We start from the raw sequence: 24857 nt of genomic DNA, 5'->3' as shown, positions 1-24857 counted from the left end.
TTCTGGGAAGTCGTCGTTGAGTTCTGCTCTTTTTGTTTTTTGAAGAACTACAGACTTTCTGTATATAACAGAAAGGTAGGACGTAAATTAAAATGCATTAAGCACAAGCCAGTTTGAATCCTTCTAAAACATAAAAGGCTGTTGATTTAAACATCAGTGGTAGGACTTAATGTTGTTTATAATTATACGATTATGGATATTTTAAGTCCCATTGTGTGCTGGAGGACTGGTGTAGTTTGTTACCATTTCCTCAAAGCTCTTCCAGTGTTTAAAAATTCAGAAAACACACCACATCCTGTAATGCAGCAATGACTACCGCCCGCCAGAGATGACTGATGTCCATGCTGGAATCTTTTTTATAAGTGTGACTGAGCAGGACAGATTTTTACGCTCCACGTTGCATTGCATCATCTCATTATTTGAACTGTAGTGCCCTCTCAAGATGCTCCGATTGCTCTGTTCTCACAGTTGTACAGTATGGCTATAAATACATGGGTAAAAATAGGACAAGTATTTTTGGACCCTCCTGTATCACACCACAGTCACACGCTCCTCCTTTGAAAAATAAATGTTTAATATTAATGCTTGTTTTGAAAATGTTTCATAAAAATAATGAATAATTCCAGCCAAGTCAGTCCAAGTCACGGTGAAAAAGGTGGAAGAGATAGGATTGATAGGATTTATTTGCATTTGAAATTTACATTGTGGGTAAAAAAACACAATACACATGCATTTGTTATTTCCAGGACCGTTTTGACATCATCTATCTGCACCCTGTGCATAAACAATATGACACATTAAACATGTTTTGCAACATTTAGGTAAGGGCTATTTATTTACACTAAAGAACAAAAAAAAACATATAAAGAAATTGTTCATAGGATAGATACAAATGAATAAAAATAACAAATTAAACCAAATTAAAAACGAGATAACAGATGTGAATAGATCATAAAAGCAGGACTATAATCTTACCTAATATATACTGAATAGGCACCATTATAAAGAGCGTGAGGAAAAAAGGCTGTTGGACCTCACAGTCGGTAAACCCACCGACCTACTGCACATTGTAACCAGCAGAATGACTTTGATTTCAGGGATGCGTAAAAGATGTTTAGATAGCAGGTACCAGGGGCTTATGGGGTGGCAGGTGACACTTCTTCCTAGCTAGTAGCCGCTGATGTATGTACACAAAACAGTGGTGTTATTGTAGTAGAGAGCCTTGCGTGAGTGCGCCCATTCTTCGCCTCATCAATTGAAACTGGTCGGAGAGCTAAGCTGATGGTTTGGCAGCGCGCCAGGCGGAGGGAACGACGCTTTCAGGGGGAGGGAGCCTCACCACACACACACACGCACGCACGCACAGTCACACGGGTCGGAGCCTTTTAAATGTTCACATCAACGCGTAGAGGGTAATTGTGGGTTCCTCACAGATTGCGCTGAGCATCGATATTGCAATTGTTTATAAAACTGTAAGATTAAAAAAGAAAAGTCATGGTGTGCTTCCTCGTGTCAGCGCGCCTCATTAGCTCGTTGACGGATCATTTTATATTTCCTCAATGTTTTCATTGGGTTAGACAACAATATCATCTAGATGACCTTCATACCAAAGACGCTACTGAGCTGCTGGAAACGTTGTATTGCGGTTTGCGTCAGTCCACACCCCACAAGGGTGAAAGCACGCGCAGCGTTAGAAGCCTACTACGACTTCATTCAGCTTTGCCACGCCTTTCAACGTAAACAAATGGGGGCTTGACCAATAAGATTCACGATAGATCAGCCGATGATCAGATGACTGAAAAGGGGCAACTATTTAAAACTCGAATGACACTTGATGCAAGTTTATACATTTCTTGAACGGTGTTACACAGGCGCGCACCACCGGCTCTGTTGCTCTTTGTCACTACTGGATCTAATCTCACTCACCTACTCACCGAGCTACCACCTGCAATACAAAAATAAGTGTTTTGATATTCCTAGGAAGCTTTTAATTCCTCCACACTCGTCTGTGACTGAGAAATGAATCAAAAAGTCCCTTTGCTGTGGATTTTCCTACAGTGTGCTTCTGCGCTCTTCTCATCGGCTGTTGGGGAAACCGCTGTTCTTAAAGGTAAGAAATGTCAACAAAGAAGTGTCTATTGTTCATTCGTTTCTATCATTTAGTTATTTCCTAGCCTCAAAGGGAAGTGTCAAAATCTAACATCACATATGTGAAGTAGGGCGAACATGCGCGTGTGTAAAATATTTGAATGGAAAGATATAATGAGTAGCCTCAACGCCACATTTCCTCACATTTCCCCTGCTTGATTAATCTACATTTGTCGGCTATTAGGCGAAATTACAAAAGCGAGCAAGTGTGGTGGGCAGAGTGAACCAGAAAAACGGGGATGGATTTAAAACAAGACTGCGACGTGTCCTTTTTGGGAGCAGCATGAGTCTTGAGGCTAAAGCTTCCACTGGAGGACACTCAACGCCACGTCTGTGTGAACTATTTGGAAAGATGTTCCGCTGAATCCGCGTTTTACCACGGACCACTCGCCAGCGTTTTTACAACTCAGTTGAAGTCATTTTGGTCAGTTTGGCTCATTACCAAATGGTGTCGAGTTAATTTAAATTCAGATCTGACGTTGCTACTCTGCGCGGCACGGTTAATCCAGACTGGTTTAAATGAATGCACTCCCTTCATTAAGAATCACACACTGACCCAATTTGAGCAGTTAAACAAAAAAAAAATCTTTACCATCATTTTCACAGGCTAATTGTTGATAAACGGTCGGCAGCCTTTGAGTTTCTAACTGCTACTTGCATTTGTCAAATGTTTCCATTGTACCGTTTTAGCTTCAGGCCTGAGAGCACACTGTGTTAAAGGCACATAACTAAACCAGCTCTGCGTGCAGCTGTGTGAAAGCGTGTGAAAGCGCGTGAAATGAGAGAAGAGGTGGCGGACTGGCGGTGAGATTTTGGCTCTGCGCCTGAGTCTCCGGTACAATTTGCAGCCAACCGGCATTATAGTAACATGTTTGCTGCAACCGCAAGTTGATTGGTTGTCTCAAGTCACTTACTGCACGTGTGAAGCATAATTGGCTGAGTCACTTCTTCTTTAATGCAGGAGAGAAATAAAGTTAATCTTGAGCCTTTCCTCCATTTAATCGCAACATCCTGTGCCATTTTCCCTCAGGTAAAGACAGTGGATTGGATGAACTGCCAACAGACGGCAAGGTTCTTGATGGCATCAAGTACAACATGAGGACGAGTTTAGATCTGGAACATGAAGGCTGCTACCTGCAGACTGGCAAGAAGGAATGTCTGGAGGAGTGTGGCTTCAACGCCACAGCCAAGACTATCTTCATCATCCACGGCTGGACGGTACATATGAGCTGAAATAATTTTGTATCATCCCTATCTAGTTGCAGTCCCTCTCTCTGTCTCTCTCTGGGTCACTCTTGACAAGCCTCACCTCTCACTGAAAGAAAGGCATTTATGTGTTGCATTGAGTGTTGTCTCTCCATCCAGAGTGCTGATTGTTGGAATTTATCATGTGAATGTAATCTGAGTGCAGCTGTATCAGAGAGGTCATAAAGCAGTCTGACTGACTCACTCCCATTGTCCATTTCTCTCTCTCAGATGAGCGGGATGTTCGAAAGCTGGATGCACAAGCTGGTCTCTGCAGTGATGCAACGTGAAAGTGACGCCAATGTGGTTGTTGTTGATTGGATATCGATGGCTCAGCAGTTGTACCCCGACGCTGTCAATCGCACCCACTGACGTCGGCCTCAGCATTGCATGGCATGATCAACTGGCTAAAGGTGTGTACAGTAATTAAATTATTACTTTCTAAATGCTTGTAAGACTACGTTTCCTCTTATGAATCCATGTTCTGCTGAAACTAAATGATCATATTGGGTTTCTATTTAAGATTATTTCACAAACAAAGCTGTCCCTTGCACTGAACTAGTTAATTGTGACACACCACTGAATACCACAGAACCGGCATGCACATGTTGTCAGCCACCCGTGACGTAGCTTTGTCTCCATAAAGCTAAGGTGTCTTTAGTATGTAGGACGGTAGCATTAATGGATCTCATAAATCAACAGGTATATTTTGGGGTGTTGGTTTTTTGTTTTGTTTTTTTTACTTGTGTAATGCGTCATCGGATCTATCTTGGCAGCGAAGTCATTTCGAAGAGTAACAAAAACATAAAACCTGTCCACCACGTTGTCCTCATTTAAGAGATCACAGCCCTTTAGTGAGCATGACAGAACTGTCAAAACGACTTTGAATGTCATGCTAATATTAATGTTGTTGCCTTTTTGTAATGTTTTGATATCTTGAGAACTCTCACATCTCTGAGCTCTGAGGCAGTAGTTCAATTTCCTTCCGGTATGTTGTCTTCACAGCTTAGGATACTGGATATTTTCTAATGAGTATCAGGGTCTATTTAGCACTTCTGAGGCAAAGACAACAATTCCCATTAAGCAGGACTGTCACAAAATTGGACCGGTGCACACATGGCAAGTGAGAGCGATTCAGGCACCCTGCCACAAAGTTGTAAATGGGACAAAGAGTATTCCATGGAGGCAAACTGAGACAGCTGGTGGAGGTGCTGTTGCATGGAAGGGACTGTCGGTAGTTTCTGTCCGGGTTAACTGAGCTTGGCTCAGCTGCAGGCACGACTGATCATCACTGGCTTGAATCCAGGATTTGTTCAGTGTGTGTGTTGGTTTTCATGGCGTGCAGCAGCTGATGTGAGTGCAACTTCTTTCCTCTTGATAGGATGAGCAGCAGCTGCCTCTGGAGAAAGTACACCTGATTGGCTACAGTTTAGGTGCTCATGTAGCTGGCTACGCAGGGACATTTGTGAAAGGGACCATCGGCAGAATCACTGGTAAGTGAAGTGCAACATGATTCACCACTAAACACTCCTCAAAGATGGTGCAGTTGTCCTGACCTGTCAGCTTTTATTTCCTATAGGTCTAGACCCAGCAGGACCAATGTTTGAGGGTGCCGAGGAACGGAAGCGCCTCTCCCCTGATGATGCCGACTTTGTGGACGTTCTGCACACATACACTCGAGAGGCTTTGGGTGTGAGCATTGGGATCCAGCAGCCAATTGGGGACATTGACATCTATCCCAATGGTGGTGATGTGCAGCCCGGCTGTGCACTGGGTGACGTGCTAGCAATTGCTGGAAGTAAGTGCTTAAGAAATGTCTCTTTGTTTGTAACCCCCAGCTGTCTACAACAAGAGCTTTCCGTTAAACCACATCTGCACTGATCACTGCATTTCTTCATCTCATTTCCATCTGAGCAGGAGATGAATGATACTGTATCTCGATATTGTAGTTTATATTAATCCATTCTTTAAAAAACATTTGCAACGTTGTGTTTAACTGTAGCCCATTTAACCATCCTTCCTCCTTCTCTCCAGATTTCATGGAGGTGATGAAGTGTGAGCATGAGCGTGCCGTGCACTTGTTTGTGGACTCCTTAATGAACAAGGACCACATGAGCTTTGCCTACCAGTGCACCGGCCCCGATCGCTTCAAGAAGGGCATCTGCCTGAGCTGCCGCAAGAATCGCTGCAACAACATCGGCTACAACACCAGGAAGATGCGCAAGAGGCGCAACACTAAAATGTATCTGAAGACGCGTGCTATAACTCCATTCGGAGGTGAGTCACAATGAGGACCTGGCCTGTAAATGCATTGTATCTTTTCACTGCCATGATGATTACTCTCGAGTAAAACAACTCTACAATAACATCACACGTTTGTTATCCGTAACTTCCATATCTAACCCACTTTTATGATACCACTGTAAACTTATTACTGTACAAGTGGATAAATATGAACTCTGTTTTTCTGTTTTCTTTTAAGGCTACCACTACCAGATGAAGATGCACGTGTTCAACAGAAAACAGGCAGACAATGCAGATCCCACCTTCCATGTCCAGTTGTACGGGGCCCAAAATGATACAGAAAGCATATTTGTGGATGTGTAAGTACAAAATCTAAATCCATTTCTCACAACCCCTCACATGACCTCACATAAAACCAATGTGCTCTGTCCTCTTTATGTATAACCTGGCAGCTACCCTGCTTGTCCTATTTAGACACACACAGACTGCTGTGTAAATTTGGAACTTGAACCTTGTTTCAATTGACCTTTTCAAAGTTCCAGTCACAAGCTCAGACTGGAGAAGGAACTCCAGTCACTTTCATTTAACTTCCCATAGATGCTAATTTGAAGTCCCACAACCTTGCACTTCAGACTTCAGATTGTTCAGCATGGGTCTTCTTTAGTCACTTGTGGCTTTAAAAAAATAAATAAAATTAGCTAACTAATTCAGAATTGAAATGGTTGACTTGAACACACAGCTGCTAGAACATCTGTGATCTAACCCGATTTCTCTTTTTGTGCAGTCATGATGACACAATCGGTCTGAACCTGACCAACACTTTCTTGGTGTTTACTGAGAAGGATATTGGCGACCTGCTGAAGATCAATCTGAGCTGGGAAGGAAATGGTGAATCCTGGTACTCTGTCTGGAAGAACATTAAGAAGAATTTCTGGGGCTGGAACGCCAAGCCTCCCAAACCTGTACTGGAAGTCCGGCGGATTCGTGTGAAAGCTGGGGAAACTCAGAAGAAGTAAGTAGGGGGAGCAGCTGTCTAAACACCACACGTCCACGATTAACTTTACGCTAACTAAGATTTCTCTTTCACGTCATCGCAGGTTTACGTTCTGTGCCCAAGATCCTGCAAAAACCGAAATTTCACCAGGGGACACCATAACTTTAGTGAAATGTCGTGACGGTTGGGAAGTGAAGCCAAGAAAACGGTACGAAACATGATTAAATGTTGGATGTCTTGTCATAATACTATTGAAATATATTTGATAATACTGTAAAAAAAAAATACAAATGAGTAAATGAAACCGGTTCTTGATCAACAGGCTGCCCATGTAACAACTCTGCACTTCCAACAACCAATACACCATCACAATGGGGGACCCAATATGGATCAGTGAGAAGCATCGCCTTCTCTTTATTTGAGCACTTTTCGTAGGAGGGAGATTGATCACCGCACGGTGGGAGGGGCTCGACTGGACTCTAACTGCACCTGGGAGGTTTCCATTTCTTTCTGGAGACAAGAACTCTGTGCTCTGTCCAGCGCAATACAAAATGGCTGGAAAATTATGTGCAGGCTGGAAGTGAGGAGCATTTCTAAATGTGTTAAGATTGCCAGAGGACTTTCAGAACCTTCCTTTGTGTGGACTAGTGACGTAGAATACAGATCTGTGCCATCGGACATACACCAGCAATTATAGTCGCTGTACTGTACATTTTAAAATTGTTTATTTATGAAAAAAATGGAAGCACTGCAAGACCAACGTTATTTATCAGAGCACATCTCATAATAAAGCGTATGTTTTAATGCATTTCTCCTTGATGCAGTATTTGTGTGTATGGTTGTCTGTGTATTAATGTGAGTGTTGGTTTGTGTCTGTTGTGACCAAGAAGTGTGCCTTTCTGCTGAGAGATTACTGATACACTGTATAATTGATGGAGATACCAGATCTCATTGCACACAAGGTTTTGTGCATAGTGTTATTGTTACTGTATGTCCTTTTATGGGGTGTGTTATGTACATAATGTAAATAACCCTCTTTTCTTTTGGGAAAAAATAAATTCATCCGTTATTTGTAGTAACTTTTGCCTTTTGCTTGTCATTTCAACGGTCACATCTCTTTTAAAAGACTGCTTAGGTTCTGTATTGTGATCTGTGTATAGGGTCCCATGTTCCCCAGCTCAATATCCTTTTTTATTACACATTAAGGAGACCTTTCAAAGATCTCATGATGTTATAGCCTACTAGTGTACTACTCCTTAAAACGTATGCAAATTTGAGGGCAAGACTGTTTAGTTGGCTTCAGAAAATGTTATCTCCAAAGTCTACCAATGAATTTTTAACCATTGAAACTTAATGAGTTGAAATGAGAAAGGATGGACTGTTGGTTCTCAGAATCTGAATTGTTTGTTTGGATTAGTAAAACGTCCAAATGAACGGGAACTGAATCAAATAAAGTGCATATTTTCAAACCAGGCATGAGCAAGCGAGAACCCCGTAGGACTCAAATACAGTATATTTGCAAGTGACTATCATTTATAAAATATGACATTACCACCTTTTGTGATCTGTGTGCAAGCAGCGCTCACAAATCACTTTAGTGAACTGTTGGCAGAGCGCCAAGCACACTGGTTGATCAAACCCCTCCATAAAACATACAAATGGCATGGCCAAAGTCTGTACAGTTACAGAAGAGTGTCTGACCTGAGGAACAATCCTCTCTGTAAATAACCTGTTGCACGTTAACCCTCTTTAAAAGTTTCACTAGAATAAGGACAATTAAAAACATCTTTATCTATAGATACCTTATTGGGATGGTAACTTGTGAATGTCAAATTGGTTTTATATTCTGCTTAATCCTGTGTCAACTTGAAAATCGTATTTTATGTTTTGCCTACAGCCTTGTCGGCTCTCATTTAATCTCGGAACCCATCGACTATCAGCTATATTTATTTGGTTCCAGTGAAATCATAAGATATCCTTTTCCGTGCGCTGGTAAATTATTTAGTCCGATTAGTAGCTTTAGACGTGAGATTGCATTTGGAGTTGCGAAACGACGTCTACGACCGGATGTTTTCACAAGCCAGTTTACAAGCTAATTCAAAGCTAAATCATCGTCAGACGATCGCCAATGCGTTCCACCTCTTTTTGCTCTCCACACGGACTGTTAAACTGCATACAACCAAAGCCTGCCCAAACTTGATTGGCCAATACAACTTGGAATACCAACGGAAACCAGAACGACTATCACTTAGGATTGTAAGTAGTGATAAATCAGCAATGCAACCAACATTACTGAGTGTTATGTGTTATGACACATTGGTATTTCCTCTTGAACTTCATGCAAGAAACACTGGATCACAGAAACTTAAATATGCCCTGTCATGTAACACTGAAATACCTGAAAGATTAGCAAGAGGAAGAATGTCTTAAAGATACTCCTTTACATCAGGTGATTTCCACGAGTGTCAGTTTTAGTTGTTGTGGCAGCTGAAGGATAAAACCTTTTGTCCCTCTCATATTATTCTCAGTATGTTTCCTGGTTGTAAATATTTTTGATAGTTGTGGGAATTTCATTGTAGCAGCGACCCATTTCCCCAAAGACGACCTACAGTAATCCCACATATCTTCCTCTTAGTGGAACTGTCGGGCCACCCCCCTAACAACCATACCACCCACTGTTGGTTTGGTGACTCACTTCAGTTTCGTAGTCATGGATCATCTTAACCACCCTGATGCCATCTGCCTCCCTCTTATAACAGACCACAACCTCTTTTATTCAGAGCCTGGTTGGCCAGTGAAGTAGTAAAGCTGAGTGTTTTGAAAGCTTTAGATTGTTTGACAAGAAAATCTTGACTCAAGGTTAATTAACTAGTGTTTTTTCTGTTCCTGAAATACATCTCAAGGTCTGTAATGGCAGATGGAGTTTGCAGTTTTTGGTCAAATGATAACAGTTGGTTGGGGGAAGATCATAACTTGTGCCTCTGTGAAAATGTGTTCTTTGGATTCAGATGCACTTCTTGATCTCTCATCGGTTATCTAATCCTGGTCGAGGCCTTTGATACAGTCGATGCTGGGACTGGTTTTGATCGGTGTTCACAGCCGATGTTTCTGGTGTTCATTTAGTCTCTTGTCCAGGGTCTTCTACATTTCACTGATGCACTGTTCCTTGCTGAGAGTTAGATGAGAAAGTTATTGTCACTTTCATGTCTGCACACTAAATAAGAAGCTACCACCAGCAACCAGCTAACTTAGCTTAGCACAAAGACTGGAAACAGGGGTAAACAGCTAGCCTGGCTCTGTCCATAGATGACAAATTCACCTGCCAGCACCTCTAAAAATGACTAGCATTGAATTTCAATTGATTAATCCGTAAAAAAAACAAAAAACAATTTGCCATTTCATTGGGTGTTAATGTGACGTGATCAAAACTCAATGTATTATGGAAAAAAAACCTTGTTCCAAAGGGTTACTTACACAACAGCTACATTTATATTTCAATGATTTCGAATACTATGCTGATCTCCCATTCATAGACACACAGTAATGTCTCAAATATATGACGTCAATTAAACTCTTAAAAGACTGCTGCTTTACTTTGGCTGTAGTGATTTTTATTGATCGGATGATAAAAATACTAATCTAACTATAAATCAGTCCTAATGTACCGTTACTGCTTTACGATTCTGGTTCTGACAATTGCCAAAATTCAGGGGAACTCCACCAACAAAAAATGAAAACTGATACCTGGCAGGCAACCAACAAGGGTGTTTTTCTAGTTGTTACCACAAAACCACTAAAGTGGAATCACATCATCGAAAGAGTTTCAAGACAAACTTGCCCTACATTTTCAATTCAACACTAAGTTCATTTGTGCATGTGCAGTGAAGAAGGGAAATCTGTAATAATCTGCAAATCTAAATGTTTTTGTTTTCGAGGTCCTTCATGCAGTGTCTCTAATCATTGCTTCCAGATCATTTGCCGCAGCACTCCATGAGCAGCTCTGTGTTACTGGTTACCCCGGTGCCACGTGCCTGGCAGATTAAAGGGTGGTGGTGCACACATGGCCACATGTTGGGATGTTGGCTCAAGTGCCACACCAGCCGCTGCCCTGCTGATCAACAGCAAAGAGGGGGAGGCGGAGAAATGTCGCCTACAATGGTCCCCGCAGTCCATGCACACACACACACACGTAAGTCACAAAGACTATTGAAGGATGTTCCTCAAACATTTCATGACATCACTGCGGTTACTGTGGAAAACACTTTCAGTAGAACCGGCTGATGATTTGTACTGTACTCATAAGATGCCAGCTGAGTGATTGTGGCATGCCAGTCAGAGTCTGGCAAGAGTTGAAAGCATGGAGGTCACATGGACTCCTCTGTCTTTCCAAGTAGAGAGAGGCGAGAAGGATGAAGGTGAACCTGACTTTTGTTTTCATATGATTTAAACAAATAATCCATTTGATATTTGATCTGAGAATCAATGTTTTTGTTTAAGACATATTGCAATTATATAAGGTACACAGTCTCATTGAGTATTATTATTAACCAATCGTGAAATAGCCAGCCAAAATGAATAACCAATCAAACATCACTTGCTTTGAGGTCTATGTTTATGTTTTGACGGTGCATGCCATGTTTGTTTACTGGCGGCTATAATTACAGTCACCTTGTTCCATGTATGTGAGGGTGGGCAATTTTCCACAAGTCCCCTCAGCTGCTATTGGTGCAAAACCTGACACCACTGTTATTGTGTCACATGTTTCCTTTTTGTTAACCTCAACTGTCCAGAGTCAGTGGGATCAGTGCTGTGTTGTATGACGTTGTGACTGGCTGAGAGGTGCGTCACGGTCTCAGCTGTTATCAAGTCATCAAGCCACCTTTCACAACTTCCAAGGAAGAGTTCCTGTAATCAGAATTTACCTTTTGGTACAATGAAGGATACAAAGGTCGTCAAAAACAAGCTGTATGATCATTTTAACTAACTAGTTTTTTTAGTCTTTAGGGTTTTAGGTTTTAATCAAAGATGGATTTGCATTGAATGTTGACACATGACTTTCACATAGTTTCTCATTATGTCTGCAGACGCATTTTGTCATTACTGACATTTTATATAAGATCTTGTTTGTGCGTGATATATTTATAGCTCTTTCTGTTTTCTTTAGACAAATCAAAAAGCATTTGAGAACAAAAGACCAACAGTGATTGACTTAAAAACACTTGTAAGCCAACACAGTCGAGAAGTCTTTAAAGTGAGAATGAAGAAATCTACATTTCCATGAGAACTCAGCAAACTCCATCTGTTGATACATATATGTATACGTGTTCAACCAACTATTAGTTGGTTTTCATTTGGTTTTACCTACTCAGTAATTCTCTTATCATTTCAGATTCTTCTGTCTGCCCCTTACTGGATTTGTTTGCCTTTTGGACTGATTTACCGGTTTTTGACCCTGCCTGGATTACTGAGTAAACAGAACTATATTGTATTCTGCCTGTCTCTGTGTCGTGCTTTTGGGTTCAGGTCTGTTGGTTCCAGCGAACCTTACACACATCATATAATACAGGACTGTCTCAGAAAATTTGAATATTGTGATAAAGTTCTTTATTTTCTGTAATGCAATTAAAAAAACAAAAATTTCATACATTCTGGATTCATTACAAATCAATTGAAATATTGCAAGCCTTTTATTATTTTAATATGGCTGATTATGGCATACAGCTTAAGAAAACTCAAATATCCTATCTCTAAATATTAGAATATCATGAAAAAGTATACTAGTAGGGTGTTCAACGAATCACTTGAATCGTCTAATTAACTCGAAACACCTGCAAGGGTTTCCTGAGCCTTGAAAAACACTCAGCTTGGTTCAGTAAACTAAATCACAAGTATGGGGAAGACTGCTGATCTGACTGCTGTCCTGAGGACCATTATTGACACCCTCCATCAGGAGGGTAAGACACAAAAAGAAATGTCTCAAAGAGCAAGCTGTTCACAGAGTGCAGTTTCAAAGCACATCCACAAAAAGTCTGTTGGAAGGGGGAAATGTGGCAGGAAACGCTGCACAACCAAGAGAGATGACCGCAGCCTTAACAGCATTGTGAAGAAGAGTCGCTTCCAGAATTTGGGGGAGCTTCAAAGACAGTGGACTGAAGCTGGAGTCCAGGTATCAAAAGCCACTGTTCACAGACGTGTCCGGGAAATGGGCTACAATAGCCGTATTCCCATGGTCAAGCCACTTCTGAATTCAAGACAACGGAAGAAGCGTCTGACTTGGGCTATGGAAAAGAAGCACTGGACAGTTGCAGAGTGGTCCAAAGTCCTCTTTTCAGACGAAAGCAAGTTTTGTATTTCATTTGGAAGTCAAGGCGCCAGAGTCTGGAGAAAGGCTGGAGAGGAGCAAAATCCAAGTTGCTTGAAATCCAGTGTGAAGTTCCCGCAGTCAGCGATGGTTTGGGGAGCCATGTCAGCTGCTGGTGTTGGTCCACTGTGTTTCATCAAGCCCAGAGTAAATGCAGCTGTGTACCAAGAGATTTTAGAGCACTACATGCTTCCGTCTGCTGAAAAGCTCTATGGAGATGAGGAATTCATTTTCCAGCATGATCTGGCACCTGCCCACAGTGCCAAAACCACCAGTAACTGGTGTACTGACCATGGCATTATTGTCCTCGATTGGCCTGCCAATTCCCCTGACCTGAACCCCATAGAGAATATGTGGGGTATTGTGAAGAAGAAGCTGAAAGACACCAGACCCAACAATGCTAATGAGCTAAAGGCCGCTATTGAAGCATCCTGGGCATCCATAACACCTCAGCAATGCCACAGGCTGATTGCCTCCATGCCACGCCGCATTGATGCAGTAATCCGTGCAAAAGGATTCCCAACCAAGTACTGAGTGCATTAATGGACATTTTCAAATGTTTGATTTTGTTTTGCTGTTATAAATCTTTTTTTTTACTTGGTCTGAGGAACTATTCTAATTTTTTGAGATAGGATTTTTGAGTTTTCTTAAGCTGTAAGCCATAATCAGCAATATTAAAATAATAAAAGGCTTGCAATATTTCAGTTGATTTGTAATGAATCCAGAATGCATGACATTTTTGTTTTTTTAATTGCATCACAGAAAATAAAGAACTTTATCACAATATTCAAATTTTCTGAGACAGTCCTGTATGGTTGAAAGCTCCACAACAGCTTCTAAAAGGCCTTCAAGGGGAGACTGTTTTGTCAACAATTGCAAATAGATTGTATTTACTTTTTACATTCATCTGCTTTGTGTGTTTAACCAGCAAATGTTGTTGTTGTTAATTTTTTACAGTGAACTGTTGAGTGTGACTTAAATTTTAAACCGTGTACCTTTGTATATTTTACCCTTGTATATGTTTGGTTCCTGGTAGCTTTATAGTTTAACTGACCAGATAATACATAACACTTGCAGCGAAGTTTGTACTGAAAAAGGGACACTGTGCAATTGGGGTAAAACAACTATTTGCACTCTGAACAGGACAAAATTATACAAAATGTACCAAAAACTGGCATGACGAAATCTCAGACTTCAAATATTTGCCCTTCTTTTGTAGCTCACTCATTTTACAATGTTGGTACAATAGACAGTGCCAATTGTAATCAAGAACAATTGCAATGATTCTTTGGAACGATGTTGGGGATAACTTTCAAGAAGGGAGTCAAGGTTATTTGTGGCCTCCGTTTTTGTATCTATTCGACTGTTATCTCGCTTTGATAAAAAACAAAACACTTTATTCAACAAACAAAAAAAAGGGAAGAAATGGGACAAGGTTCGGCTGCAGGTCGTTGTCCTGACGAAATTCTCCTACACTGCTTGACCCCTGACTGGCTGAGCAGCCCACTCCCTGCTGTATTTCCTTCACCCCCCGACAGGAAGTTACTGTATCATACCATATCCAACCATGACGCCAGCCCCTATCACGGCCAACGGAAGCACAACTGGAGAGACTGGAGAGCCAATGGTGGAAGAGCTGGCCATCTGGTAAACCCAGTTTAAACAGTCAGCTGTTCTCAGCACTTTCTCTCTCGTGGGATTTCCTCAATTAAAAAGAAAATTATTGTCTGTCTGAATGTCACATATTTGCCACGACTTTTTGCTTAGAAATGTCAAATGTCAATTACAGAATGCCTTACAAACAGGAACTTAGACAATGTTCGCTCGTAGGAGAATGTTATTTAGTGTGGGGAAAACACCGAGTTGTTCCTGAGACCGAACAATAATCACATTTCTGCAATTCTCATTTGCAGGGGAACTCTCAAAAATTATTAATTTAAGTTGTTTCATTGTTGTGAGTAAGAAGGGTTCAACAAATACATTTTCAGTCTTCACGCCCTTTACAGTCAGTTTGCTGCCCGACTTCCTCACAGGGTCAGGTTCAGGTTACTCAGTAGCTCAGGAAACAAAACTGTAAACACAATTTCGGCATGGTGTCAAATTGAGTCATAGGACGTCCAACTCAATATGAAAAGGTAAATATGCCGCATGGCAACATGTTCTGTGATGGCATTGTTTCCACAACAGTGAGTTCCCTGTGTACCTGTACATTTTACTAGATGAAATGTGTCTAATACATGATTTCAACTTATGTTATACATGCTTAATGACTATCTTTTCAATATCAGATAATGGCAACAAACTTTACTACAAGTTTGTGAATTAATCATTTAACTGCAAAATTATTTTAATAAATTTGGGGATTTGGGGAAATCAAATCCAAAACCATTAATGCGAAAATAACACCCTTTTCTTGCATCGATTGGCTGGCTGTGCAGAAGAGAGGAAGTCTGCAGGATTTGCTCTTTCATTGGATTTTCCATTCTCCATACAACTACTTCCGTCACTTTCCGTGTGTAACCGAGTGCAACACCATGAATGCCTTCGAGGAGAGACTGCCCGAAAGTGTGTGCCCATTTTTATTGTTGACCACATTGAGACTACAAAGCCCCACACAAGGCACAGATCTCTTAGCTACACATCAAAGAAGTAGTGTGATGCAGCCAATAGGATGCCATGACACACACCCTTAACCTAAACCTAATTCTAATATTACCCTGAAACCAAGTCTTAGCCCAAAAATGTTTTTTGACTTAAACGTCTCAAAATTCCAGATAAAAGTTCAAGAACACAAGCATGTCATGCACAACTGTCATGCTTCCTTCTTACCCAACATCACACATCCTGAAGCTCTCCCACAGTATCACAGAGAACATCACTGTTGATGGGACAATTTCACACACACACACACACACACACACACACACACACACACACACACACACACACACACACACACACACACACACACACACACACACACACACACACACACACACACTCTGATGGTCAGAGCATTTTTTCTGTGGCTGTTTTATGGTGTCAGAAGCACAGGCAGGGACTTTCTCATGGGAACTAGCCAGACAAGAAGTGAGGAATGCATAGAAATGCCTGTCTAGCTGAAAAAAAGTGAAGAAAAAAAACTATAATCTGCTGTGAATAGGATTTATGTAATTCCCACATGTTACAATAGGATACGTTCGTCCTTTAGAGAAGGCACGTTGATTTGTCTTAATTTCTCCACCAATTGAAACCAGCTTTACGGTTACAAACACAAGAAAGCAGGTCAGCAAAAAGTTGGGATGATGTGTTTGTGGTACAATTACACAGGAGAAAGTGGATGAATTTAGCTTAAGCTTTAGTTTAGGCGGTTTTTATGATTTTAATTAAGTTTGTTGGTGTTTTTGATTGTATTTTGTGGATTTCCAATATGCTTAACTTTGGATATTTAGATTTGAAGAAGGTCAAATGTAGCAGTGAGTCAATGTAGAGCACTGGCCTGACTTGCTCCTGTGACTGTGGGTGTTCATATCAGCATTATCAGCCTTCTAAATATTGTTTTTTCCCACTCAAATCTCAATCTCAATTTAAGGCCAGTCACTTATATATGACTGTTTATTCACTTAAATAGCTGATTAGTACGAGCAGTCTGTTGCTCTTATGATTACAGCACCTATTTTGCCTATGTAACGCAATAAGCAGCTTTATGACAAAAGCATAAACCAAAACACTTACTATTGTTTGTGATTTATTCCAATCTGCATGTGGTTCTTGGCTGATTTTGTTAACATGGATTAAACACCACTCACTGTAAACATAAGCCTGCAAATGGACATTGGTCTTTTAAAGGATTCAGTTCGTGGACGCACTGTGCTGCTGCCAAGCCAAATCCATGAAGTGTATATGAAGGTATTTTGCTTTGAAGTCACATGGTTTGATTTATATGATTTGAAGAATCATTTGTACAGTAGATCAAACTCACTGCAGCAGCAGACAGATCCCACCTCAAAGGGAACTTCACTTTTCATCAGCGCTACACTGGTGAGGAATGAGGATTTACTGTTAATCTTTTAATACCAACACTATGTTCTTCAAAGACACATTTTTGTGTTGTAGAAGACAGCGAGGAGGGGCAGTTGTAAGTGCAGGGAGGGCATCCGCTCATCACACGCTTAGCATTACAAACCTTAATGGAAATCCCAGAAATTCCCAAAAAGTTTTTACGCCGAGGCGGAAAAAGTTGTCGTACATAAAGCATGAGACTTAAACATTACTTCACTGGCAAACATGATGGAATTATTGCATTATTTCCATCAAATCTTTCCATGAGCCTGATCTGAACCCTGACCGTACATCATCATTCGCTCTGCTGTCCCCTTACTATTGATTTCTGTGCATGCTTGCAAAACCCAAACATTTACTCCATCAAATATTCTGTCTCAAAGCAAAAGACTTTGTGGATTACCAAACAGTCAATGAATAATGGACAAATATTTATTTTTACTTTTTAGATTTAGATATAGATTTCAAGGATGCAAGTGGTATCACATTACATCATTATTTAATGTTAAAATATTAATACATTACAGACAAATATACAAATATGCATTACTCTCATAAACCTATTAATAGTTCATGAAATTATTATTTTTGTTGTGAACCTCTGTGAGTGACTTAATAACTTAAAAAACATCCTCTTTTCACTCACAGGGACTTTTCTGTTTCTGGCAGCAGCAACAGTTGTCTGTTTTATCTTAAAAAGTAATTGTGTTATTAAAATAATCAATGACAGATAAGTAATGGCAGAACAGCCAAAGCAAAGAACGTCATCATCCGAAACATGTGTTTTAATTTATTTGAATTTTACAGGAAATCAAACAAAAAATAAAAGATTGTTAAGAGGACAGCATGGGGCAAAAAGGATAACGATTGTCTTTGACCCAAATGTTTATCTTTATTTCATTTCCAAGATAACAAAAAAAATCATTAAACAAAGAAAAGACAATGAGGAGACAAGCAGATGTGTCTGTGTAACGTGTGGACTGGTATTTCCATTTGTCTTGATTAGAAACAGAAGATTGTGGAGGAGCTCAGTTGTTATATTGGGCTAGTGCAGCGTATGCCTGGAAACATCTGTCTATTGCTAACATGCAGGAAAGAGACAGTCACGGTTTTATGTTGATATCTCTTATATTATAGAACTGTAGGTTATGAAGTATTATTATACTTATTGCATCATTTATTAAATACAGTAATACATAGTCATTTAGTTACTCCCTGTCTCTTGATTTGATCACCACGTAGCACCAACTTAAAACATTTTATTGTAGTATTATCTGTCTACGCTAGTGAGGAGCCTGAAACTAGCGTTAATCTGTTGTTTCTATGCAAATAAATCCCGCCCTATAAAGTGGCCCATTTACTTGTGCTAGGAATGAATCAGCAGTTCAAACTAAACTGGAGGCGCGCCCTCCTGGAAGAACAGACAAACCAGGTGAGAAATGTTGGCGCACAAAGTGTGAGAACTCAATATGTCAACAGCAACATTTTATGGAGCGGTTAAAGATGTTGCACATGTTTGAGGCTCTTTGTTCCAGAGAGAATTATTACACTGCAGTGTTAAGTAAGGGATAATGTGCAGCGAGCCGGTCAATATTGTGAAATGAACCCCGACGCAAAGCTGCACATTATCCCCCTTATTACATGGCTACTTGCTAAATTAATCAATAATGTGACACAAAATATTGATATTGATTTAATAATGATGGTATAATCCAAAGTTTCCTGCTCTCCACAGATATAAAAATTAATATTAAAAAAAATATTCTATGGTGTTTTCTGACATAGTAATGGAAAACTAATAACTAATAACGATGTTAAATTTACCGGACTTCTTTCTGCAGATTGATTGGATTTGGTCGTATGATCAGAGCATCTTTAGCAACGGTACAGGAACAGACTGTAGAATGTCGAGATTAACCAATCAGAATCGAGTATTTAAAGGGCCTACGAAATTATATTTCATCAGTGTTATTGGCCTTGGTATATAATAGAGGTTGCATTTCTATTGTGAAATGTGCCATATATATTTTTTATTATTGATGTATTCGTAATAAATCACAATCATAACAGCATAAAAATGACTTCCGCTAACTACAATCGGTCGCTGCGCCGAGAACATCCACTTCGGCAATGTTCGGGCGATGACGTAACAAGTTGAACACAGCCGCCGTCAGTGTTCGTCTGCGTTGAAGCGTCCAGCAAAGACTGCTGTCAATTATTACGAGAAAGAACGGACAACAATCGATCGCCAAGGATAATTGTGAAGCGATGTGTTGTATGGGGATGTGGGGCCGTCTCCAAATCCAGCTTTCTGTGGCCAAAAGATGATAAAATGTCAGGTTTATGGACAAGACAAGTGCGTCGATGAAACCGACGCACTTTGAGAGATCGTGTTTCAAACAAACAAACAAAAAGAATTTAAAACTGAACGCAGATGCTGTGCCTACAATACAAATAGTAAAGTTGTGTTTTCTACATTTCCGACATGTCAGAAAGAAATTGCTGTGCAGACGGCTCCCCCTCCACGGATACACCACAAGTCCATGCAGGCGTGACCACGTGTCAGGTCAGCTGGACTGCAAGTTCCAATCCAAGTTGGTTGTTCCAAAGGTCAGCATCATAATATTTCAATATTGATATGTAGGATACAAATACAGATACACATATACATACATTCATACATACACACACACAAACACACACACACACACACACATATTATATATATATATATATATATATATATATATATATATATATATATATATATATAGATATATATTATATAATTCTTGATTATAAAACATCTTTTTTGCAGAGTATGTTACTCTAATCTTTATTAGAGTTATGCTGATACTTGAACGACGTGCAGTTGTCAGATGGAAACGTAGCACAGATCTTTTGAATGGCACATGATGGCATTCTGTGGTTCTTACCAAGTATTCCCAGCAGAATCTCACCAGCTGGCGGTATGCCACATAGTGATACATTCTGTAACATACAAGATAATACAGGTCAATGGTTCAACCTTATTTATCTATTTATTCTGTGACTGTGCCAGAGTGACCATTCGACTTCCCATAAATACATCAAAGTTTCTGAGCTTACACATTGCACAAGTAACTTACTCATTACGTGGCTGATCACCTGCTTGTTGTCTGTCTCTCTTCAAATACCTGTGGTAGGCTGTCTGCAACACCCAAACAAGGTTATGTTTGCACCATGTCCCACATATTCATCGAGTTCCTCCATGACATCCTTTTCTTGGCAGCAGCTCTTCAATTGCTTCCATAATTGTACAGTTTTCACATGTACACCTAAATGTACAAAGGAAGAGTGGTAAGGACATGTACACAATATGCAATATCCAGAAAAAAGGCCAATATTAACGTCATCTGAATTTCATATTATTTATATGCCTGTGTTTGACGACAGGCTCGTAAGCAGCTCATAAGCCTGTTGTGGTCGTACGGAGGTCGGATCTATCTAGTAGCAACTTGTTACCCGTTTCACGTAAGTCTCGTAAAGTTACGACATCGTAACTTCTATGAACATCTGGTAAGTGTTCCGGCTACTATAGGCAGCCGTGAGACGGTGAGTATACAGACTATACTTTATAAACCAGCGCTGTCCTCCGGTCTGTTTGTTAGCTAATAGCTAATGCTTTATATACAGCTCGTAATAAGTTACGTTTGACATCAGACACAACGATAGAACCTCAATCGCAGAAACTTCGAGAGAGAATCAAGTTATCAAGCTTTACAGACGTCGATGTGTCCAAGTAGAGAAATAATTCTCCACCGAGTCCTGGGTCTTCCCCGGGCTCTCCTCCCAGCTGGACGCGCCTGGAACACCTCCCTAGGGAGGCGCCCAGGTGGCATCCTTACTAGATGCCCGAACCACCTCAACTGGCTCCTTTCAACGTAAAGGAGCAGCGGCTCTACTCCGAGTCTCTCACGGATGGCTGAGCTTCTCACCCTATCTCTAAGGGAGACGCCAGCCACCCGTCTGAGAAAACTCATTTCGGCCGCTTGTACCCGTGATCTCGTTCTTTCGGCCATGACCCAGCCTTCATGACCATAGGTGAGGGTAGGAACGAAGATCGACCGGTATATTGAGAGCTTCGCCTTCTGGCTCAGCTCTCTTTTCGTCACAACGGTGCGGTAAAGTGACTGTAATACCGCCCCCGCTGCTCCGATTCTCCAGCCAATCTCTCGCTCCATCGTCCCCTCACTCGCGAACAAGACCCCAAGATACTTGAACTCCTTCACTTGGGGTAATGGCTCATTCCCTACCCGGAGTAGGCAATCCACCGGTTTCCTGCTGAGAGCCATGGCCTCAGATTTAGAGGTGCTGATCCTCATCCCAACCGCTGCACACTCGGCTGCGAACCGATCCAGTGACTGTTGAAGGTCACAGACCGATGATGCCATAAGGACCACATCATCTGCAAAGAGCAGCGATGAGATCCTCAGGTCACCGAACTGCAACCCCTCTCCTCCACGACTACGCCTCGATATCCTATCCATGAAAATCACGAACAGGATTGGTAATAAAGCGCAGCCCTGGCGGAGGCCAACATTCACTGGAAACGAGTCCGACTTACTGCCGAGTATCCGGACACAACTCTTGCTTTGGGCGTACAGGGATTGGATGGCCCTCAAAAGTGACCCCCTCACCCCATACTCCCGCAGCACCTCCCACAGTATCACCCGGGGGACCCGGTCATATGCCTTCTCCAGATCCACAAAACACATGTAGACCGGATGGGTGTAACATCGGTGGTCGATATACTAAATCGTGATTTATTAAATACTGAGGGCATAGTGTCATAAATAACACATCGTTTTAAACCACAAAGAGCATTTACTATCATCAATAGAATTTCATGTTTATCATTTCGTAGGCCAGTCTTTCTCAAAGAGCGACCCCCCTAGTGGTCCGCGAGTATATTAGTAAAATGTCACGTTTTAAATTAATTTATAATAATAATAATAATAATAATTAATTTTACTTATAGAGCGCTTTTAAAAGGTACTCAAAGACACTTATAAGTTCAAAGTGTTTCTCAAAGTGTTTAAAAATGACTAGTATAGAGTGTAGCATAGATGTAGCCTAGCTATGTGTAGATCTTAGATCGTAAAACGAATCTACGCAGGTGGGTAACTACGTAGGTTCGTTTTACGTTCTTACGTCATAAATGATCTGCGCGGTCAATTTGAGCGGTCAACTGACAAGATGGATCGATGGCTAAAGACAGGGTCAGTTAAAAGAAAATTAAATGAACAATCTGATGCGACAGGCAAGGTGCATCGTCCTGATGCAGGTGATTCAGCAGCTTCAAGTGCTTCAGCCGCAGCAACAAGTCATTTTGTGTCCGTTACTGAGTCCCAGGAGAGCGGTTTGCCGTCCAACCACCACCCGCCTGAAAGCTGTAACACTCGGCTTGAACGTGGAAAGTCCAGTGCTAAAGTGAAAAGAAAATATCACAGCGACTACATAAGATTTGGATTTGTTTGGACTGGAGATGAAGAGGATCCCAATCCACACTGTGTTTTGTGCTACGAGTCGTTGGCGAACGAGGCTATGAAACCCGCCAAGCTCAAGCGACATTTTGAGAGTGAACAGAAAGATTACATTGGGAAACCTTTAAGTGTTTTTGAGAGAAAACGTGATGAACTCAAGAAACAAATGACGAAGTCACAGTTTTTTTCACCGGGGGAAAATGCGAAGGCTACAGAGGCATCATACAGGGTATCCCTTCTCATCGCAAAAACAGGTAAACCTCATTCGATAGGTGAGAATTTAGTCAAACCAGCTGCCAAGACCATGACTAATTTATTGTTTGGGGAGAAAGCAAGCGACGAAATTAACAGGGTCCCCCTCTCCAATGATACTGTCCAGCGGCGAATAACAGCCATGGCTGAAAATGTGAAAGATCAGCTGATCACACGTTTAGGCCAAACACTGCAACTGGATGAGTCGACTGATCGGGAATGAAGCAAATCTGCTGTGTTTTGTACATTTATGCTACATTTAATAATTAACTTGTGTTTATTGTTAAATCCCTGTTAAACTTGGACCTGCAACCAGTGTTACTGTATTTTATTTTTGAAAATCCACAGCGGAAGTTTGTGTCATACTAAATGTGGTGCATTTTGTGTATCTTGCTGAGGGTAAGTTCACTCTGACACTCAGTGATAAACTCAGTAATAAATGTAGTCTACGTTTCATTTGATGTGTACAATCTATCAGCATTTACCGTTGTTGGAAAAATATACTTAAATAAACCCACAAAGTCAGGATCAAAATAAGAGTTTTAATCAATATTTTTGTAAGAAAGAGCAGAGTTATACATACAAAAGATGTACAAACTCTCACACGTAAGCTTGTAAGACTGCCGTGTGATGCTCAGAGGAGTGAATCCTCTGCTGCGGTATTTATACTAAATTCAAAAGTCAGGAGGTAGTTCAGGTCAGTCCCTCTTTTGTTTACACAACATGGTGGTTTGCAGGAGAGACATATGGTCTTATCTGGAGTTAAATCGCATATGAACGAAATGCTTGTAGAATCCGTAGCTGTATTTGTATTGTTGATTTAATGTGTGAAGGAGCGATATAGAGAAGGTCACATAAAGCTCATTATTAGGCTGTCATTTGTAATATATTGTTGGAGTGGTAAGCAGGCCTATTGTTTTTGGATATTTGGGGAGTCAGGTGGTCCGTGAGTGTTTTTTTTATTGGTTAAGAGGTCGTTGGTCTGAACAAGTTTGAGAAACACTGTCGTAGGCCCTTTAACTAAGCCGTGAAATATTATGGTGTTAACTAATCAATATTGTTTTAATAATGATGGGATTATTATGTGTATGTGAAAGGTGTTTATTCACAAAGTATTTTAAGGTCTTTCAGCTCATTGTTTTAGTTTCACAGCCTACAGCTATTCTCATAGACAAAGTTAGCATCCAGCTGGTGAAAACAGCGGAGCATTTAGCACCTAAAGAGACACATATTTTCCTCAGGAATTTGTGGAGACCAAAATAAAGCTAATGCTCTTGTTGCTACATGTTTCCTGCATGTGTTAAAATGCATGTGTTAACTGTTTTGCTAACACCATAGCTCATGGATTTATTAAGAAGAAATGGATACAAGAGAAAAAGTCTCCAACAGCTTCTTCATGTTTTCACGTTTTTTGGGTCCGTACAGCATGTTCACTACCGCCAGTTGAAGACTTCCTCTGGCCGAGCCAAGCCACACAAATTAACGGCTGAAATTTATTTAATAATACTGCTCTACAGATTCTCAAAATTGTCAAATGATTCCAAATAAATGATATACAAATGTAGAGATTTCTGGGAGGTTTGAGACGTGGCGCTGCAGGAAGTTGCATTACACAGTGTGGTCACTACTCTAAATGGTGTAACAGACCAGACCACAGCCCAGCACTGCTCCTGGGGACTTGCGTGAACCATATCAATATCTCAATCATCATATAATATCATAAGGCCATAATGTGTGTTTGCAGTTTTTTTCCGCTATTCCCAAACTCTTTACAATGTCACGAACAGATAAAGAAAGATTGACCAGAGATCTACGGGACAGTTTTCTCAAGGACTCAAGGAAGTGCAGAGTGTGAAGTTGTTTCAATGAGCAGTTCTCGAGAAAGCTGCAAGCAGCAATACTGGAGGACAATTAATCGACCCGCTCCGAACAGGCACGGGCGCTGCACTAGTTTTACAAATTGGTGGAGATTCATTTTAACAGTTAATTTAACAGAAGTAGTAGAAATTAAGTTCAGAATGAGCTA

At 40.8% G+C, this 24857-nt stretch overlaps 1 protein-coding gene across 1 annotated transcript; it reads left to right on the top strand.

Moving 5' to 3' along the window:
- The first annotated feature begins 1834 nt into the window (after positions 1–1834).
- LOC115013541 (endothelial lipase-like) lies at positions 1835–7710 on the top strand. Its single transcript, XM_029439924.1, is given in 11 exon segments — positions 1835–2110; positions 3179–3366; positions 3625–3762; positions 3765–3806; positions 4775–4886; positions 4973–5191; positions 5428–5670; positions 5876–5996; positions 6422–6649; positions 6735–6839; positions 6954–7710. Coding segments are annotated over 11 exon segments (1500 nt in total). The 5' UTR covers positions 1835–2019; the 3' UTR covers positions 6967–7710.
- Positions 7711–24857: the final 17147 nt, after the last annotated feature.

Source organism: Cottoperca gobio, chromosome 9 (genome assembly GCF_900634415.1).
Source record: "Cottoperca gobio chromosome 9, fCotGob3.1, whole genome shotgun sequence".
Taxonomy (NCBI): Eukaryota; Metazoa; Chordata; class Actinopteri; order Perciformes; family Bovichtidae; genus Cottoperca; species Cottoperca gobio.
Note: the sequence above shows the minus strand (reverse complement) of the source record. Positions and strands in the feature narration are given on the sequence as shown.